The following is a 20,033-nucleotide window of genomic DNA, read 5'->3' as shown; positions in this document are numbered from 1 at the left end:
AAAAGCCGCCGGCCGCCCCCCCCCCCCCTTGCGGGGGGGAGGGGGGGGGAGGGCGGCTGGAGCCCCGGGGAGAGGGCGGCTCCGCTCTCCCCCCGGCGGCTGGAGCCCTGGGAGGAGGGCGGCAAGCCGCAGCCGGGGGGAGGGCGCCGGCAGGGAGGGCGGCCGGAGCCCTGGGAGGAGGGCGGCGAGCCCCGGCGGCCGGAGCCCTGGGAGGAGGGCGGCGAGCCCCAGCTAGGGCTCGCCGCTCTCCCCCCGGCAGCCGGGGGGAGGGCGCCGGGGGGGAGGGCTGCCAGAGCGCCGGGGGGAGGGCGGCGAGCCCCGGCGGCCGGGGGTAGGGCGGCTGGAGCCCCGGGGGGAGGGCGGCTCCGCTCTCCCCCCAGCGGCTGGAGCCCTGGGAGGAGGGCGGCAAGCCCCGGGGGGAGGGCGGCTGGAGCCCCGGGGGGAGGGCGGCTGGAGCCCCGGCGGCCGGGGGGAGGGCGGCTGGAGCCCCGGGGGGAGGGCGGCGAGCCCCGGCAGCCGGGGGGAGGGCGCCGGGGGGGAGGGCTGCCAGAGCGCCGGGGGGAGGGCGGCGAGCCTGGCCGTGGCCCCGCTCTCCCCGGGGGCCGGAGCGCTGCGCCGCCCCCCTCCAGGTGCCGCCCCCCTCCAGGTGCTGCCCCAAGCACAAGCTTGGTGGGCTGGTGCCTGGAGCCGGCCCTGCTTAATGTTAATCTTTCAGAAATGTAGCTTTCATAGTTCTCAAGACTTCTAGTCCGCCTTTGTAAGTTCACTGGGTTTCTTTGTATTGTTTCTCTTTCCTCATTGCTATACTTTCCAGCATACTTACTGTGTGATTGGAGCTTGATTGAGCCCTTCCATCAGAATGGTCTGGCCATCCCTCCCAACCCTTCTCAGCTGACACTGCCCACTTGAGGGAGAGTGCACTTAATGGGGTAGAGTTTAGGTTTCACAGGTAACTGTAAATCTAGCATTTTTGAGTGTTTGACTTTGTAATCTCAATAACATACTTAATTTTTTTGCATGTAATTTCCTACTTTTTAAAAGGATAAAAAGGTAAAAACAAATTGTACTATGGCAATTGTAACAATCCCTCTGTCATGCAGCATCAGTGGGGTTTAAACTCTGAACCTTCAGCACTGTAATAGAGACTTCTACCACTTCATTTAAGGGACTAACTACATTAACTGGAAGCAGGAGAAGGCTGATATCCTAGAAAGGAGGGATGGGCTACTGCGACTAGGGTGTAGTTAGGGGGAGCCTGGGGTGGTTCTGTTCCCCTCTCTCCAACATGACATCTGTTCCACCAGTCCCTAGGTGTTACTAGTACATTGTGTTCCATTGCTTTGATGCCAGCATGAACCAAGCACTTCAGGACGTTTGTGTTCAGCTGTTAAGTCTGGTGAGTTCCCAAACTTCTGAAGAACACAAGGAAGAGAAATGGTTTTCAAAAGTTTGTATCTCAGCAAAATCTGAATGGCTAGAGAAGTGCTTTTCCTTGTCCCATGAAATTCCAAAGAGCTTTTCCCCATGCTGAATTTCAAAGGTCTAATGCAAACGAGAGAGTTGCTAGAGCTTCTCAAAAATTGCCACAACAACCTTTTTATAATGGAAAGGGTTAGGAAGCCCAAGTAGAAAGGACATAAAAATGGCTATACTGGATCAGAACAATGGTCCATCTAGCCCAGTATTCTGTCTTCTGACAGTAGCTAATGTCAGATGCATCAGAGAGAATGAACAGAACAGGGCAATTATCAAGTGATCCATCTCCTGTCATCTAGTTCTAGCTTCTATCAGTCAGAGGCTTAGGGACAACCAAAGCATGGGTTTGTGTCCCTGACCATCTTAGCTAATTGCCACTGATTGACCTGTCCTCCAGGAGCTATCCAATTCTTTTTTTTTGAACCCAGTTATACTTTTGGACTTCACAACAGCCCCTGGCAATGAGTTCCACAGGTTGAATGTGCATTGTGTGAAGAGGTGTTTGTTTGTTTGTTTTAAACCTGCTCCCTATTAATTTCATTATGTTCTTGTGTTATGTAAAGCGGTAAATTGCATTTCTGTATTCATTTTCTCCATACCATTCATGATTTAATAGACTTTTATCATATCCCCACTTTAGTAATCTCTCTTCTAAGATGAACAGTCCCAGTCTTTTTAATCTCTTAATATGAAAGCATGTGTTTCATACCCCTAATTGTTTTTGTGACCTTTGTCTGTAATTTTTCCAATTCTAATGTCTCTTTTTTGAAATGGGGACAGCCTGAACTGTATGCAGTATTCCAGGTTTGGGCATACCGTGGATTTATATAGTGGCAATTAGATATTTCTGGATATTTCTGTCTTATTATTTATCCCTTTCCTAATGGTTCCTTATGTTAGCTTTTTTGAATGCCCCTGAACATTGAGCAGATGTCTTCCAGGAACTATCCACGATGACTCCAAATTCTTCTTTGAATAGCGTCCCTGTGGGTGTTCCACTTTAGGTGTGCCTGTGTCTGTCTCTGCGCCTAGGATCAGACATTTTTTTGTAGCAGTGCTTTTTGCGTTGCTATATAGTGCTGTGCATCCAAACCACCCTCAGTTCCTTCTCACCCACAATTGGCCTGAGATGGAGCCCTTAGCAGAGCCCTTTTGGAGCAATTTCCTTAGTATTTTCTTGTTCTTATTATTGTACTGGTAGTGTTTTTGTTAGCCTTTTAGTGAGTTATTTGTACCCTATTCCCCCTTTTTTCTTGTTTAAAATGTTTGTTTGTTTTTGACCCATAGATTAGTGTAGTTGTTCTTCCCTATTTCTTTCCTTCAGGGAGGTGATCCATATAAAGGGGGTTATGCCCAGCTCCCCTGGGTTCAAGTGTTGCTTCTCCTGCTGGGAGGCCATCCCTGTCAGCAGCGGTCACTCCTGTTGTAGCTGCTGTCTAGGAGAGGCACGTGCCCCAAAAGAGCACACACTGCCTTAAACTTAAGGGAAGAACCCAGAAAAGCTGTTAGTTCAAGCTAAAACTCCTTTTGATGAAGAGCTTGCTACGGCCAACTTCCGACCCCAGTCCTGGGACCCCTTGGACAGTGGTCTCTCCCCACCAGCATCGACATCAGCTGCTCAACACCACTTCTTGCTGTCTCTGAGGAGGAAATCAACAGATTCTTCACAAAGCCACCAAGAAGCGGGCCTCAAGTTCTCCTAGCAGGGAACCATCTTCTCTCCCTCCCCCCCCCCCCCCCCCCCAATCCCCTGCTAGGTCGGTGGCTTCGATGCTGACAGTACAAGGCTGAGTACCTGTGAGGTAAATACAGAAATACAGTACGTTGTTAAATGTAAACTACTAAAAAAAAGGAAAGCAGCATTTTTTTTCTGCATAGTAAAGTTTCAAAGCTGTATTAAGTCAGTGTTCAGTAGTAAACTTTTGAAAGAACAACCATAATGTTTTGTTGAGAGTTACGAACATTTCAGAGTTACGAACAACCTCCATTCCCAAGGTGTTCGTAACTCTGAGGTTCTACTGTACTTCAGACATCAACATCGGCAAAAATAACTCTACATATCAATGAAGCACTATTAAACCCAACTAAAGCTATCTGGCAGACTCTGGCCACAATGCCCCCTACTTGTAAGAGGGCGGAGAAGAAATATTGTGCCCTGTAAGGACATGGACTTGTTATTTTTGCACCCTATACTGAATTCATTGGTTGTCAACGCTGTACATGAACATGGAAGATAGCACTATGCTAAAATGATGGCCATATGATAGACTGGAAGAGATTTAGATCTATTTGGATACAAAGCATATTCCTCAGCAACTCTGTCAATTATGAAGCACTTCTGACAAACTATAATCACACAGATTACTCCAAATTGAGTGAATTTGAGTATATTCCAGAAGACAAAAAGCAATTTCAGGCAATTGTGAATAAGTGTCAGCTCCTAGTGTGGACTGCATTGCCAGCTTCTTTGGACGTGACCAACACAGCTGCTCATTGGATATTGACAGCGGTGGTCATGCAAAGGACATCGTGGCTGCATCTTTCTGGGTTCCCGAAGGAGTTGGAGGCCAGAGTGGAAGATCTCCCCTTTGAAGGCTCACAACTATTCACTGACCAAACCAACGAATCTCTCCACTCCCTAAAAGATTCGAGGGCAACATTTAAAATCTCTAGGTATTTACACACCAGTACAAAAGAGAAGGCCCAGTAAATACTCACACTACACAAAGGTCTTAACCTCCTTCATTTGTCCCACCTCAAAGACATTATGACCCAGAAACGAAAAGATAGAAAACTGCTAAACGTAGACCGCCCCCCATCACAACCCTGAACATCTCAACTTCTAATTAAAGCAACAATTTAGAAAATTTGGTCGAAGCTCCAAAATGCTACCCATGCAGACAGGTGCTGCAATAACCTGAATGTTTCCATCAGTTTGACCACTTTGCCTCTTTCTATCCAATGTGGCAGAATATCACCACGGATGGATGGGTGTTTAGAAATAATCAACAACACATATTCAATCCACTTTACCTCACTCCCCATTCTGCTTCAGGGACCTCTCTCATGAGCACCTTTTACGTGAGGAAATGAACCACCTCCTACAACTAGGTTCTATACAACCAGTTCTGATCCAACACAGAGGGAAGGCCTTTTATTCCAAATACTTTCTAGTACAGAAAAAGAACGGCAGTTGGAGACCCATTCTAGACGTAAGAGCGCTCAATAATACTTTCAGTGTTGTTAAAATACAACAATTCAAGATGGTTACATTAGCAGGGACTGGTTATTGGCCCTCTACCTTCAAGATGCCTACTTTCATATTAACATTCACCAATCCCACCGGAGATTCATCAGATTCACACTGGGGCAGAATCACTTCCAATACAGAATACTCCCATTTGGCCTATCTTTGATACCCAGGGTATTCTCCAAAGCCCTTGCAGTGTTAGCGGCACACCTCCAAAAACAAGAAATTATGATATTCCCATACGTGAACAGTTTCCTACTCAAAGCCCGTTCTTGAGACGACGCATTAATAGCTACACAAAAGACTATGGACCTTTTCTTATGACTAGGCCTACAAATAAACACTCAGAAATCATAGTTCACAGGGGCCTACCTCTCTGGAGTGGAGGCCAAAGCCTCCCTTCCAACACACATTCACTACCCTAGTCAGGTTGATCTTCACAGTTCAAACCAGCCTGCAGGCATCAGCCAGAGCATGTCTGCAACTACTGGGACACATGGCGGCTGCCACCTTTATCATAAAACATGCCAGACTCCATATGCATTGCATTCAAGGGTGGCTCAGAACCGTTTATGCTTCACAGAGACACAATTTAAACAATCTCTCAATGTCCTCCAAAGTCAAAAGCTAACTTGACTGGTGGACAAACCCCCACAATATGTGTGCTAGAGTTCGCTTCGCCCAACCACCTCCATCACTGATACTGACGACAGACACATCCCTATTGGGAGGGGAGCACACTTGGGCGACTACACAGTACATGGCAAATGGTCCCCTGGGTAAGGAATAGTGTCCCTAGCCTCTGTCTGTCAGAGGGTGGAGATGGATGGAAGGAGAGAGATCACTTGATCATTACCTGTTAGGTTCACTGCCTCTGGGGCACCTGGCATTGACCACTGTCGGTAGACAGGATACTGGGCTGGATGGACTTTTGGTCCGACCAAGTATGGCCATTCTTATGTTCAGAGTCATAACATGTCAACTTGGGGGAGCTCAGAGCAGCCAGAAATGCATATTCTCACTTTTTACCACTAATCAAAGACAGACACACACAAAACAATGACAGATGACATCACTTGAATGTTTCACGTAAACAGCCAAGGCAAGATCACCCTCCCTATGTGCCGATGCAGTGAAATTATGGAATTGGGGCATTCACCGCAGGATCAATATCTCAGCTACTTATAAACCAGGATTTCAAAACACCATGGCAGACACATTCAGCAGGAAGTTCTCACAAGAACACGAGTGGGAAATAGATACCACGATCCTACACAAAACATTAATGTGTTGGGGACTTCTGAGCATAGACCTTTTTGCCACAGCTGGGAAAGCAAGTGTTCTCAATTCTGCTCAAGAGCAGGACAGGATTGTCAATCTCTGGAGGATTCCTTTCTTCTCAAATGGGACAGACCTCTATATACAGGTGTTTTCTCCGATTCCATTAATACCCAGAGTAATACACAAAATAAAGGACAAAAAGGCCAGGGTCATTTTGATAGCCACAACATGGCCCAGACAGACATCTTTCCCTTTTTACGTCTGATGGTATGCGCATACCTTCCCTCCCCACCCCACCCCACCCCCCGTCACTGTTCATCCCATTCCAAACATCCTTTCTCAAGGCTAGATCCATCACAGAAATCTAGAAGATCTCCACCTGAAAGCATGGGTCCTTGATGGTTCCAAAATGTCACAATGAGCTGTTCTGAAGATGTAAAAGAGATACTGTTAAATAGTAGAAAAACAGCCATGCGCCATACTTTCCTTCACAAATGGAAGAGATTCTGGATTTGGAGTGACAATAGACAGGTTACAGTTATATCCTCTGCCTTACCATTGATGCTGGATTAGATATCCTGGAACTAAAAAAATCAAGACTATTGTTAAGTTTGCTGAGAATCCATTTCGCGGCCATTACGCGGCCTTCCTCTACAAGATTGATTGACACTCACTGTTCGTGCATCGTACAACAAAAAGATTTTTTTAAAGGTATTTGGAACCTCTAACTTGAAATTCGAGATCCTACACCACCATGGGACCATAACCTAGTTCTATAACATCTGCCTGATTCTCCCCTCCCACCCCTTGAATTTATGGCAACCTGGTGGCTCATACAGTAATCCTCACTTAACGTTGTAGTTATGTTCCTGAAAAATGTGATTTTAAGTGAAACGATGTTAAGCGAATCCAATTTCCCCATAAGAATTAATGTAAATAGGGAAGGGTTAGGTTCCAGGGCAGCTGGGGCAGGAGGGAGGGGGGAGGAGCAAGGACTCGGGGCGTAGGCTCCTCCTGCTGGCGGTAGCGGCAATCAGCTGGCTTGCGGCGTTCGGGAGGCAGGGGAGGGGGGAGGAGCGAGGACTCGGCGCACAGGTTTCCCCTGCCTCCCGAACGCGGCAAGCCAGCTGATTGCCCCAGGCAGGTTGGAGGGGGGAAGAGCGAGGACTCTGTGCGCAAGCTCCCCCTCCCTCCTGCCTGGGGCAATCAGTTGGCTTGCCGCGTTCGGGAGGCAGGGGAGGGAGGGGGAGCCTGCGCGCCGAGTCCTCGCTCCTTCCCGCTTCCAAAACGCCACAAACCAGCTGATTGCTCTGGGTAGGAGGGAGGTGGGAGGAGCAAGGACTCAGCGCACCTCCGCTCCCTCCCCTGCCTCCTGCCCGGGGCAATCAGCTGTCTTGCCGCATTCAGGAGGCAGGGGAGGGAGGGGGAGCCTGCACACCGAGGCCTCGCTCTTCCCTCCTGCCTCCAAAACACTACAAGCCAGCTGATTGCCATGGGCAGGAGGTGCGGGGAGGAGGGGAAAGGCGCTGATCTGCAGAGTCTGCCGGTGGGTGGGAAGCACTGGAGGGGAGGGGGCCGTAGGGAGGCTGCCAGCTGTGGAGAAAGCAGGCAGCCAAACAACGTAAGAGTGGAGCATTGCACAACTTTAAATGAGTACGTTCCCTAATTGATCAGCAACGAAACAATGTTAAGCGGGATGACTTTAAGTGAGGAGTTACTGTACATCTTTCTATGAAGACTGCCACAAGAAAGGCCATCACATCTACTTGAAGAGTGGGGGAAATAGGTGATCTCACAGTGTTACCACCTCCCTTTACAATTTTCTTCAAGGATAAAACCACTTTATGACCACATTCAAAGTTCCTACCAAAAATACTTCATCCTTCATGAATCAATCTATATTCATCTCCCATCATTCTTCCCCAAATCTCACGAGAATAAAAGGGAGGTAATGTTCCACACACTAGACATTAGGAGAGTGTTAGCCTTCTATTTAGAAAGGATCAAACCTTTCAAGAAATCACCAAGCCTATTCCTTACCATTGGAGAGAGATCTAAAGGATCATCCATATCTAAGCAAAGACTCTTAAAATGTATTTCCAATTGTATTAGCTATTGCTGTTGTCAACGTGACTTGCAACCCCCACCAGGGACTCTCACACACTGTACAAGATCACTCTCCACCTCTATAGCTTCCTTGAACAATGTTTTCATTACAAACATTTGTAGAGCAGTGACCTGGGCGTCTGTTCACACATTTACAGAGCATTATGTAATCGCTCGACTTAGCATCTGATGCACTATTAGGACTGACTGTTTTATCATCAGTAAAGAATCCAACTCCGAAACCCAATCCTTCCAACAGGGGGCACTGCTCTACAGTCACCTAAAGTAGAGTACCCATAGGGACATAACTCAGAAAACCTCAGTTATTGCACATGGTGAGTAACCTTCTCTTCTTCTTCTTCTTTGAGTATTATTCCTATGTGTGCTCCACTACCTGCCCCCCTCTCCTCTACTTCAGAGTTCTTATATACAGACTGTGGTACAGAAGGAACTATATAGCGGCCAAATGCAGCACCAGACTGGGAGAGCGCACGTGTGGCCCAAATTGGCCCTGCTATCAAAAATCTCCAATCTTAGGTGCAGGGACTCAGACACACCTAAACTCAGTTATGGCATAGGATGAGTAACCTCATCTTTCTTGAGTGGTAACAGCTAATTTAAACTCCATTTTGTATGTATAGCTGGGATTATGTTTAGAACCCCCATGGATAAAAATTTATATCTGCGGATGTGGCTATCTGCATATATAAATCTGCCTGGAACCGCAAGGCTCTCCTGGGAACTGCAGCTGCAAAAAGAGAAGAACGTGGGCCCACCGCTCCCAGGAGCCAGCGCCCTGCGACAGGAGTTCCCCCAGCCCTGCCCCTGTCCCTTCCACATAGTTGTCTCCATCTCCTGTCTGGGGGCTTGGGTGCAGCTTGAACACAAGAGTGCGACCAGGGACAGCTGCTGGTGAGCTTGGTGCCTGTTCCAGTGGGTGGGGCTGGAGATGGGACAGCTGCACCGGAGGAGCTGCCGGTGTCGGGCGCTGGCTCCTGGAAGTGGCGGCCCTACACTCTGCTCTTTTTGCTGCTACGGTTCCCGGGAGAGTCCTGTGGGTCCGCGGATACAGATTTATATCTTCAGATATAAATTTGTATCATCACAGGGCTCTAATTATGTTTTCCAATATGTATTACTTCGGACTTATCAACATTGAATTTTGTCTGCCATTTTGTTGCCCTATCACCCAGGTTTATGAGATCCCTTTGTAACTCTTTAGCTTCGGCTTTGGACTTAACAATCTTGAGTAATTTTGTCTCATTTGCAGACTTAGCCACCTTGCTGTTTACCCCTTTTTCCTGATCATTTATGAATGTTAAACAGCCCAGGTCCCACTACAAATCCTTGGGGGATGCCACTATTTACCTCCATTGTGAAATCTGACCATTTATTCCTATCCTTTGTTTCATGGATTAGTAACTGGTTAAAAGATAGGAGAGGACCATCCCACTTATCCCATGAGTGCTTACTTTGTTTAAGCACTTTGGTGAGGGACCTTGTCAAAGGCTTTCTGAAAGTCCAATTACACTATATCATCATTCTCCACGTGTGTGTTGGTACCCTCAAAGAATTCCAATAGATTGGTGAGGCATGATTTCCTTTTACAAAAGCCGTGTTGAATCTTCCAACATGTTGTTTATTTGTGTCTGGTAATTCTGTTTTTTTACTATAGTTCCAACCAGTTTGCCTGATACTGAAGTTAGGCTTACTGGCCTGTAATTGCCAGGCTCTACTCTGCAGATGTTTTGAAAAGAGGTGCTCTCAACTTCGTCTATAATAATACTTTTTTCCCCTCAATACTTTAATCATATTATGGAATTTGTTTGGGCTCACTTTAAGGCTGTTGTTTTTTGCAGCCCACAGGTGTTTCCATATTCGTGTAGGACTTTTCAGCAACAGTTGTCAGCTCTGTAGATTCATTAACTAATTTTCTTAATCTGAGATGCATATCATCTGTATCCTTTGAGTAGTATTTATTAATTTTAGAAGGTGTTCCCTTATCTTTTAAACAACTCTGTTGAAAATGGTCTTCGTTATAGTAAAAAACATAGGGGCGCCCCCCTCCCATCTTTTTATGAAAGTTAGTTCAAATTAACTTTTAATTTAAACATTCTCTAGGAATTGTGAAAACACAAGTCACAACGTTATTTTAATATATGAAAACCAGAAAATGAATGACTTTTAACTCAGGCCTGGTCTACACTACGGGGTTAGGTCGAATTTAGCCGCGTTAGGTCGATTTAAAAATGACTGTGTCCACACAAGCAACCCCGTTCCGTTGACCTGAAGGGTTCTTAAAATTGACTTCTGTACTCCTCCCCCGTGAGGGAAGTAGCGCTAAAATCGACCTTACTGGGTCGGATTTGGGGTATTGCGGACGGAAATCGACGGTATTGGCCTCCGGGAACTATCCCAGAGTGCTCCATTGTGACCGCTCTGGACAGCACTTTGAACTCCGATGCCTTAGCCAGAGATGCACATTTCCCAGAGTCACTACCCTTGATAACAGAAAGTCAATGATTGCATTGGCTACTTGGATCACAGCAACCCCCACAGTAGACTTACTCACTCCAAATTGATTCCCAACTGACTGGTAGCAGTCAGGCATTGCAAGCTTCCACAGGGCTATCGCCACTCGCTTCTCAACTGTGAGGGCAGCTCTCATCTTGGTACTCCTGTGCTTCAGGATGAGGGAAAGCAACTCAGAGTTCCAGGAAAGTGGACTTACGTATGCGAAAGTTTTGCAGCCACGGTGAATCATCCCATACCCGCAACACTATGCGGTCTCACCAGTCTGTGCTTATTTGCCTGGCCCAGAATTGGAATTCCACTGTATCAACCAGCCCCACTGCTGCCATGATGTCTCTATTGCCAGAGCCCGTGCTTTCAGGAATGTCTGTGTCCATGTCCTCATCAAAATCCTCTTTGTGCTGGCGTCTCTTAGCCCGGTTCTGCATATTCTCCAGGATAATGCGTGAAGTGTTTACAATGCTCACAACAGCAGCGGTGACGGTGAGCTGAGTGGGCTCCATGGTTGCCGTGGTATGGCGTCTGCACGGGTAACCCTGGGGAAAAAAGGCGTGAAATGATTGTCTGCCATTGCTTTCACAGAGGGAGGGCAACTGACGACATGTACCCAAAACCACCCGCAACAATGTCTTTGCCCCATCAGGCACTGGGAGCTTAACCAAGAATTCCAATGGGCGGCGGAGACTGCGGGAACTCTGGGATAGCTACCCGCAGTCCACTGCTCCGTAAGTCGATGCTAGCCACGGTAGTGAGGACGCACTCCACCGACTTAATGCGCTTAGTGTGGACATACGCAATTGACTGTATTTCTAAAAATCGACTTCTATAAAATCGACGTAATTTCGTAGTGTAGACATACCCTAAGTGAAAATGACTGGTGACATTTGTTTTTAAAGCTGAGTAAATTTTAAAAAAGTATGAATGGTAAAAATTAAGTTTTCTCAGTTTTGAGATTTTAGCAAGACTTTAAAAAATTTCCTACTTGAAATATTACTGATATGAACTTATGCTTAAATTTCTTTAAAAATTTAATATAAAAACTTTTGACTGTTTAAAATGTTTCTTGGTGATTATTATAGTACAATGAAATATACTTCTATATTAAAAAAACATGTTCTCTTAATTACTACAGTTTGTTAAATCTTAAATAATATGCTGCTTTTAAAATTACTTTTATTGTTTAAAAACAGTAATCTTGTAACTTCCTTCAGTTTTAGGTGGACTCCTTGCTATTAGAATATGAAACATAAAACAAAACTTTTCTTTCAGTAATAGCTGATTGGCAGAGGAAGGTCATCCATGTGTTCAAAAATTACTTCTCTTTGTAGATTAAACTCAATATGAATATCTGAGGCATATAAATTGTGAAAGACTCTGTTTGTTAGTGATACTGTACAATATCACGGCCTATGATTAAGATGCTGATTTTAGACTTCTCTCTCTCAACTATTGTATAAGAGACTTACTTTATATTTTTTTAAAATTGTGTTTGAATTAATTGTCATGAAATGGTCAGTTGGATTAAGTGTCTAGGGTTCTTTCCAGAATAGTCTTATTCAGATAAGCTATACATCTATACATATAAGTGCTATGCATTATTTAATGGTGTTCATTCAGTCTGAGGAGTAAAAGTGACTTGTGGAGTATATAGGTGTAAATAGAAGGAATGTAAATCTACAATAGCTTGTGTTGCATGCAGCAGAAAATGTTAATGTGGTCCCTTTAGAGAGGGGTCCACAACGCGGTGCCCGTGGGCGCCATGGCGCCTGCCGGGGTGTCTAAGTGCACCCACGTGCTGGCCAGCAGACGAGCATCTGCTGAAATGCTGCCGAGAAGCAGCGTCATCCAGAGGCGTCGTGGTGGCATTTCGGCAGTGATGCGTCTGGATGACGCTGCTTGTTGGCGGCATTTTGGCGGCGACGTCTATTGACGTTGCTGCTTGTCGGCGGCATTTTGGTGGATGCTCGTCCACTGCCACGGTTCTCCGTGGCTCGTTGTCTGGCACCTGCCAGACGAAAAAGGTTGGGGACCACTGCTTTAGAGAGTAACTGCAGTTTGTTTTAATCAAACTAATCAAAAAACAACAACCCCCAAATCCTTATGGCTTGTCAAAATAACATATCAAATTTAAGAATAAGGTTGACCATCAAAATACAGCAAATCAGTTAAGCTTGCTTTTATATCTGTAATTTAAATTGATGATTTTGGACTCATGGATGTCAGGTGTAAAAGATGAAATATTTGCCTTAACTCCGCATATAGTTTGTTAACTTGTGTTACATCTTTTACATTTGTACTTTTCATGTAATCTGATAGTGTTCCCCAAAAGTCCCAGATTAGATTGGATGAGGTGCTTGATCTAGAAATACACTGTTTTTGTAAATATATATTTGTATTCTTGCTCTTAAGTATCTGCAATATTTCTGAAAGTCTTGAATGGCTCTTGGTCTGTTATGTAACCGAGTATGTAGGGCATGCACTTACAAAGTATGCTATAATTTAGACACCCACTCTATGGTGCTTCAGTGAGTTAATTTGCATATAGAAAGCCTATTGCTTTTCCCATTCCCCATAATGGTCTGCTTTCCTGTCTTTCCTTGGATTGTGAGCTCCTCAAAGCAGGGACAGTCCCTTTTGAGTCTTTGGAAAGTTCTTAGCGCACACTGGGTGCTACTGTTAAACTTAATTAAATTTCTTCTAAAACTGATACTTTTCAGAGTTGAAAATATTGACTTTTTAAGGTATTAATGAATCATTATTTAAAATGCTACTTGTGTTTTTTGCATGTCAACTATTTTTATAAGAATATAAGCCCTGTATTTATGCCTGTCTGGCAGTGAGTACATTAAGTAGCAAAGGTGGGGCTTGACTTTTTTTTTTCTTTTTCTTCACACCAGACATTTACTTGCCAAAAGACTAAACCTATTAACCAGATTTTTTTTTTTTTGAGGGGAGAGCAATAAGGTGCAGGAATAATGATTTGTTGAGAACTCAATCTCCAAATAATGGTAATTCAGTGATTCATACCAGGGTGCCGTCTCTAGACCCATCTTAAGAGCTCTGTCTTTCATAATGGTCTTGGGCTTGGTAGATTTTGGATAAAATTGAAGCTTTCCTCCCACTGTCCCCACACATTATCTGATTATGGAAAGGGAGAGGGTGCTGCTTCTGTAAGCTTTCTGCAGATCAGTCTGCTCTTCTTCCCTTGCAAAAATTGTGCAAGACACCAGAGAGCATGTAAACATGCTACGTGATTAAAATTTTTAAATCAATAGCAGCTTTGTCAAAAGCCAATAAATTTCTTTCATAAACTTACTTTAAAATACTACTTGATTTAATTTTATGTAAATCATGATAACATTCACTTTTTGGTTGAGACACTTTCTACAGCAAAATTGTAATCTTCAGGAAATACTCTATCCATAACAGTGCATAGTTATTGTTAGTGTTACTTTTATTAGATTATTTATCATTTCCATGTTGCATATTTTTATACTCTTAAGGCTTTTTCAGTCTTGTTCTTTTAAAAAAACCCAACCTTTTTCTTTATTGCAGCATTATCTGCCTACCAGAGGTACTACAGTTTACAATCTGACTACTGGAAGGTCTGTATATATTCACTTTTTTCTAATTGTTTTCTAAATGTTTGGATTTCTAAAGTGGGTTAATGTGGGTATAACTCTGCAGCATCTATTTTTTGCCATGTAACATTTGTATTAATGGAAATGTTCCTCCTTCTTTACATACAATTTGTCTAAGTTAAAAATAGTAACAACCTTTTCCTCAGTTCACTTTTTTGTTTAACTAGCTAACACTTCCAAAAATTGGTCATGTTTTTTGTGGAATTTTGTTTTGATCATCTTTACTGCAATTTTTCATAAATAAACCCTGTTAGATATTTGAGCGGGGTTGAGTATTGAGAAAATTGCAATCACATGAAAGCTTCTGCGCAAGTTTTGGATTTAACCCAAGGGCATTTTTCCTGATGTACTTCTGATTTCCACAGTGACCATGGGGCATTATTATTTGAAGTACTTTCAGTATTGTATTAGAATTCACTGTGAACAAGGAAGTAGTCTTTTATGCAGACTCTTAAAAAAAATTAAAAAAAAATTCACATTTATAACTATATTAATAATGGTATCTTTAACAAGTGTAAGCAAAGGTGGCAAGATTGTAAAGGTGAAAAATTCTTTATCTGACACTGAGCGTAGCAACAATATTGTACATGATTTTATTTTCATATGGCAAGATTCTGTAATGCTGATTTAAGCTCCCAATTCCGGAAAACACTTAAGTCCATCTATATTCAGAAAAGTGCTTGAGCATGTGATTAACTTTGTGTCATGCTTAAAGTTCATAGAAGATAGTTAGAAGAGACCTCAGGAGGTCATCTAGTCCAACCCCCTGCTCAAAGCAGTACCAACCCCAACTAAATCATCCTAACCAGGGCTTTGTCAAGCCAGGCCTTAAAAACCTCTAAGGATGGAGATTCCATCACCTCCCGAGGTAACCCATTCCAGTGCTTCATCACCCTCCTAGTGAAATAGTTTTTCCTAATATCCAACCTAGACCTCACCCACTGCAACTTGAGACCACTTCTGCTGCTTCTGTCATCTGCCACCACTGAGAATAGCCTAGCTACATCCTTTTTGGAACCCCCCTTCAGGTAGTTGAAGGCTGCTATCAAATCCCCCCTCACTCTTCTCTTCTGCAGTCTAAATAAGCACAGTTCCCTCAGCCTCTCCTTGTAAGTCCACATCCTTTCTATAGTGGGGGGCCCAAAACTGGATGCAATATTCCAGATATGGCCTCACCAGTGCCGAATAGAGGGGAATAATCACTTCCCTCAATCTGCTGGCAGTGCTCCTACTAATGCAGCCCAATATGCTGTTAGCCTTCTTGGCAATAAGGGGCACACTGACTCATATCTAGCTTCTCGTCCACTGTAATCCCCAGGTCCTTTCTTACAGAACGATTGCTTAGCCAGTCAGTCCCCAGTCTGTAGCAGTGCATGGGAGTCTTCCATCCTAAGTGGAGGACTCTGCACTTGTCCTTGTTGAATCTCATCAGATTTCTTTTGGCCCAATCCTCCAATTTGTCTAGGTCAATGTTTCCCAAACTTGGGACGCCGCTTGTTTAGGGAAAGCCCCTGGTGGGCCGGGCCGGTTTGTTTACCTGCCGTGTCCGCAGGTCCGGCCGATCGCGGCTTCCACTGGCCGCAGTTTGCCGCTTCAGGCCAATGAGAGATGCTGGAAGCGGCGCGGGCCGAGGGACCTACTGGCCGCCACTTCCAGCAGCTCCCATTGGCCTGGAGCGGCGAACCGCAGCCAGTGGGAGCTGTGATCAGCCGGACCTGTGGACGCGTCAGGTAAACAAACCGGCCCGGCCCGCCAGGGGCTTTCCCTACACAAGCAGCATCCCAAGTTTGGGAAACACTGGTCTAGGTCACTCTGGACCCTATCCCTACCCTCCAGCCAATCTACCTCTCCCCACAGTTTAGTATCATCTGTGAACTTGCTGATGGTGCAATCCATCCCATCATCCAGATCATTAATGAAGATGTTGAACAAAACCGGCCCCAGGACCGACCCCTGGGGCACTTTGCTTGATACTGACTGCCAACTAGACATGGAGCTGTTGATCACTACCCATTGAGCCTGACTATCTAGCCAGCTTTCTGCCCACATATGCTTAAGTGATTTTGTGAATAATGACGCTTTCCTGAATTGAGTCATAAATGATGTCCATCAATGGATATTAGCCAGGATGGTGTCCCTAGCCTCTGTTTGTCAGAAGCTGGGAATGGGCAACACGGGATGGATCACTTCGTGATTGCCTGTTCTGTTCATTACCTCTGGGGCACCTGGCATTGTCCATTGTCGGAAGACAGGATACTGGGCTAAATGAACCTTTAGTCTAACCAAGTATGGCCGCTCGTCTGTTCTTATGTATTGATTTTTGACTGATAGCTTTATATCCGTTTTTTGTTGTCTTCGAGTAGCATATGAAATCAGAGCGTACTTTGACAGATTCTGCTCCATCTCTTCCCTCACTGGACATGTCTGTAGTTGGATAAAATATGTTCTGTTGCATGTGGAGGAAAGGGCAGGATTTGAAGGCCCTGAGGGGATTGTGTGATCCTAGATCTAGAGAGGCTCCCTGCATGCAGGTGTACAAAAGGAATTTGAAGGAGGAAAAACTTTTTTGGGTCTACATTGATTTACTGGTCACTCCCTCTTTTGGGCACGGGAGGACCAGTTGGTGGGGGCTACTCTAGCTGAACTAGTATCCTCAGAGGCTCCACTACTATACAGCCACCTGAGAAGTGTGCAATCAGGAGAGGTTTTGGAGCTGAGGTCATTCTTAAGAACTGATAGCAGTTGAACTTAAAAAGGGATAATAATTCTTAAAAAAGCAGAGATTTGACATTATGCTATACATAGTCTTTGAGATTCACTGTAACCTTTAGGTTAAATAAATCAAAGTGCAGGGATAATTGGTTAATTATCAAGCAATCTATTCTAACTGTCTCTATGCTGTAGGCATAATGTCTATGTTAAACATCTAAGAGCATTTTGTGATTTGGATCACTTGTCTGTCTCACGTTTTAATAGCTCACCTCAGAAGAGATGCTGGATTATGCAATAGACATTTCACTGTTGTGTTGGAGTGCAGAGTGAGTTGTATATTTTTGTTAGGCGTATTTGATCTTAAACTTAGCTCAAAGCCAGGTTCACTGGCTTCTTTCCTATACTTTGAAACCGTGTCCTTCCACTCATTCAGATGAGCTCTTTCACTGCGGGTGGATTCCATGATTTCTGCGAACATCTCATCTCGCGTCTTCTTTTTCCAACGCCTTATCTGAGAGAGCCTTCGGGACGGAGGAGGGAGTCTTGAAGAATTTGCAGCTGCTGGAGGGAGGGAAAAAAGGAGAGAATTTTTTAAAAAGATACATTTTGCAGAACAATGCTTATACTCTTTCACGGTGACCAACACTATTCATAGCACGGTGACCAACACTATTCATTACATAGCACATTTCTGTGCAAGGTTGCATTTTGCCTCTTACTATTGAGTGCCTGTGGCTTTGCTGCTAGAGATCACAGACGCAGGTCCGGGCAACAGAATTTGGCTTGCACGCAGCCATGGTAAGCCATTGTCTTTCGGCTTCTGCGCCCTCCTTTCCCACATACCAAGCAAAGCCCGTTGAGTGCTGCGGTTTTCCTGTTAACCTTCAGCAGCAGAAAACAAACTACCCCTCCCCTCCCCCCCCATCCAATTCTCTGGATGATCGCTTTATCCCTCCCCCCACCGCGTGGCTGGTATCAGGGAAGATCCCTGCTAGCCAAACGCGAAAAGCTCTGGGCCAATTTCCACCCTCTCTCTCTCCCCCCCTCCCCCGCGCTTGGCTAACTGCAGGGAAGGATTTCTTTTCAGCCACAGGCAAACAATCCAGTAGGAATGGCCACCTCTGTTCCCTTAATTAAATTCCCGTATTTCAACCAGGTTACCATGAGCGATATCACTCTCTTGAGGATTACACAGCGAGATAAAGAACGGATGTTGCTTGAATGCCAGCAAACACCGGGACCATACGCTGCCAGGCTTTGTCATGCAATGATACCAGATTACTTGCTGCAAGCATGGCGCGGTCAAGTGTCCTACCATGGAGGACGGAATAAGGCTGCACTGCCCAGAAACCTTGTGGCAAGGCTTTTGGTGTACCTCCAGGAGAGCTTCATGGAGATGTCCCTGGAGGATTTCTGCTCCATCCCCAGACACGTTAACAGACTTTTCCAGTAGCTGTACTGGCCGCAAATGCATCCCAAGTCCTCAGGGCAAAGTAGTCATTAAAAAACGCTTGCTTTTAAAACAAGTTTTGTATTTTAAAAGGTAAATTCACCTGAGGTCCCTTCCATGGGGTCGTGGTCTTGGATACTGGGTTGGGAGGGTACTTCAGTCAGGCTGAGAAAAAGATCCTGGCTGTTGGGGAGAACGGAGTGCTGGGTGCTCTCTGCAAGCTCGTCCTCCTCCTCCTCCTCTTCTTCCCCGTCCGCACAATCCTCAGGTGTAGCTGATGAGATTATCCCCGCCTCGGAATCCATGGTCAGAGGTGGGGTAGTGGTGGCGGCCCCCCCTAGTACTGCATGCAGCTCGGTGTATAAGCGACATGTCCGCGGCTCTGATCTGGAGCGACCGTTTGCCTCCTTTGTTTTTTGATAGGCTTGTCTGAGCTCCTTGACTTTCACGCGGCACTGATCTGAGTCCCTATTGTGGCCTCTCTCCATCATGCGCTTGGAGATTTTTTCAAAAGTTTTGGCATTTCGTCTTTTCGAACGAAGTTCTGCTAGCACTGAATCCTCTCCCCATATAGCGATCAGATCCAGTACCTCCCGTACGGTCCATGCTGGTGCTGTTTTTCGATTATCGGCCTGCATGGTTACCTGTGCTGTTGAGCTATCTGTGGTCAAAGTGTCTGTGTTAAATTAAAAGAATATGTTTAAAAGAAATAATTTACTTTGTTGCATAATCCAAGAGATTTTTATGTTAAACACAGGTTACATTTATTTTACTAACCTGTTTAAAATGTTTTATATTTGTACGTCGTTAAATCTTACTGTTTCTCTTCAAGTTGCCTCTGCACATTCCTACTCTTGGGATGCACTGAAGTCCTAGCTGCATAGTCTGCACATCCCAAGAGTGGGACCATGCAGAGGTCGTTTCACAGAATGCTGGTTACAGGTAAGTAACCTTCATTTTGGTATTAGAAGCGCAGTGTGGCTGGTTAAAAATGGCCAGTTTTGCTGCTGCTTGGTCTCTTCCAAATGGGACGTTATTCTAACTTGTGCTTTCACTACATATTATATAGCTACTGTTGGGCTTTACTTTTACTTTAGTCATTCTTGGAACAGAATTAAGAAAATTCCTCCCCTCCGCCCCCTTTTCTGATCTAAAATTTTTGAGGGTGGGACTACTTAGGTATATTATGACAGTAGGAACGTACAGACCAACCATCCCCATTTCTCTTTAGAAAGAGGAAGGCTCCACTGCAGTGCCAGGTTGCAATAATAGTTGTAATGCTGACTGGGATGGGGCTAGAGAATGATTCTCCTCTCAGTTGTGTGGATTTTCCTCGTTTCCTTAATGTGTATTTTGTAAAATATCTCTTTGTTTTGGTTACAATGTCTGATTCAAAAAAAAATTGTGCAACAAGACCATAGGAAGTCCTACAGCTTAGATTGTTTCCAGTGCATTTTAGGTGACAGTATTATAGCTTGTCTTAATGTACTTTATAATTAAATATTTTGTGGAGCGAAACAAATCGTTTAACAGTTAATTTTTGATTACTTTTGTTGAAATGCTTTTAGTTTAATTTTTTCTGGGC

At 44.9% G+C, this 20,033-nt stretch overlaps 1 protein-coding gene across 10 annotated transcripts in view; it reads left to right on the top strand.

Annotated features, from left to right (window-relative positions):
* Positions 1-20,033, top strand: part of KDM6A (lysine demethylase 6A) — a 294,383-nt gene that overhangs the window by 53,176 nt on the left and 221,174 nt on the right. For 9 of the 10 annotated variants that reach the window (XM_005301785.5, XM_024107564.3, XM_005301784.5 and 6 more), the window contains one exon: positions 14,201-14,250. The exons of the other annotated variant lie outside the window; for it this stretch is intronic. In XM_005301785.5, coding sequence (XP_005301842.1) covers positions 14,201-14,250 — 50 coding nt within the window. The remainder of the gene's footprint in view (positions 1-14,200; positions 14,251-20,033) is intronic. 10 annotated transcript variants of the gene reach the window in all.

This window comes from Chrysemys picta, chromosome 1 (genome assembly GCF_011386835.1).
Source record: "Chrysemys picta bellii isolate R12L10 chromosome 1, ASM1138683v2, whole genome shotgun sequence".
In the NCBI taxonomy this organism is placed as follows: Eukaryota; Metazoa; Chordata; order Testudines; family Emydidae; genus Chrysemys; species Chrysemys picta.
Note: the sequence above shows the minus strand (reverse complement) of the source record. Positions and strands in the feature narration are given on the sequence as shown.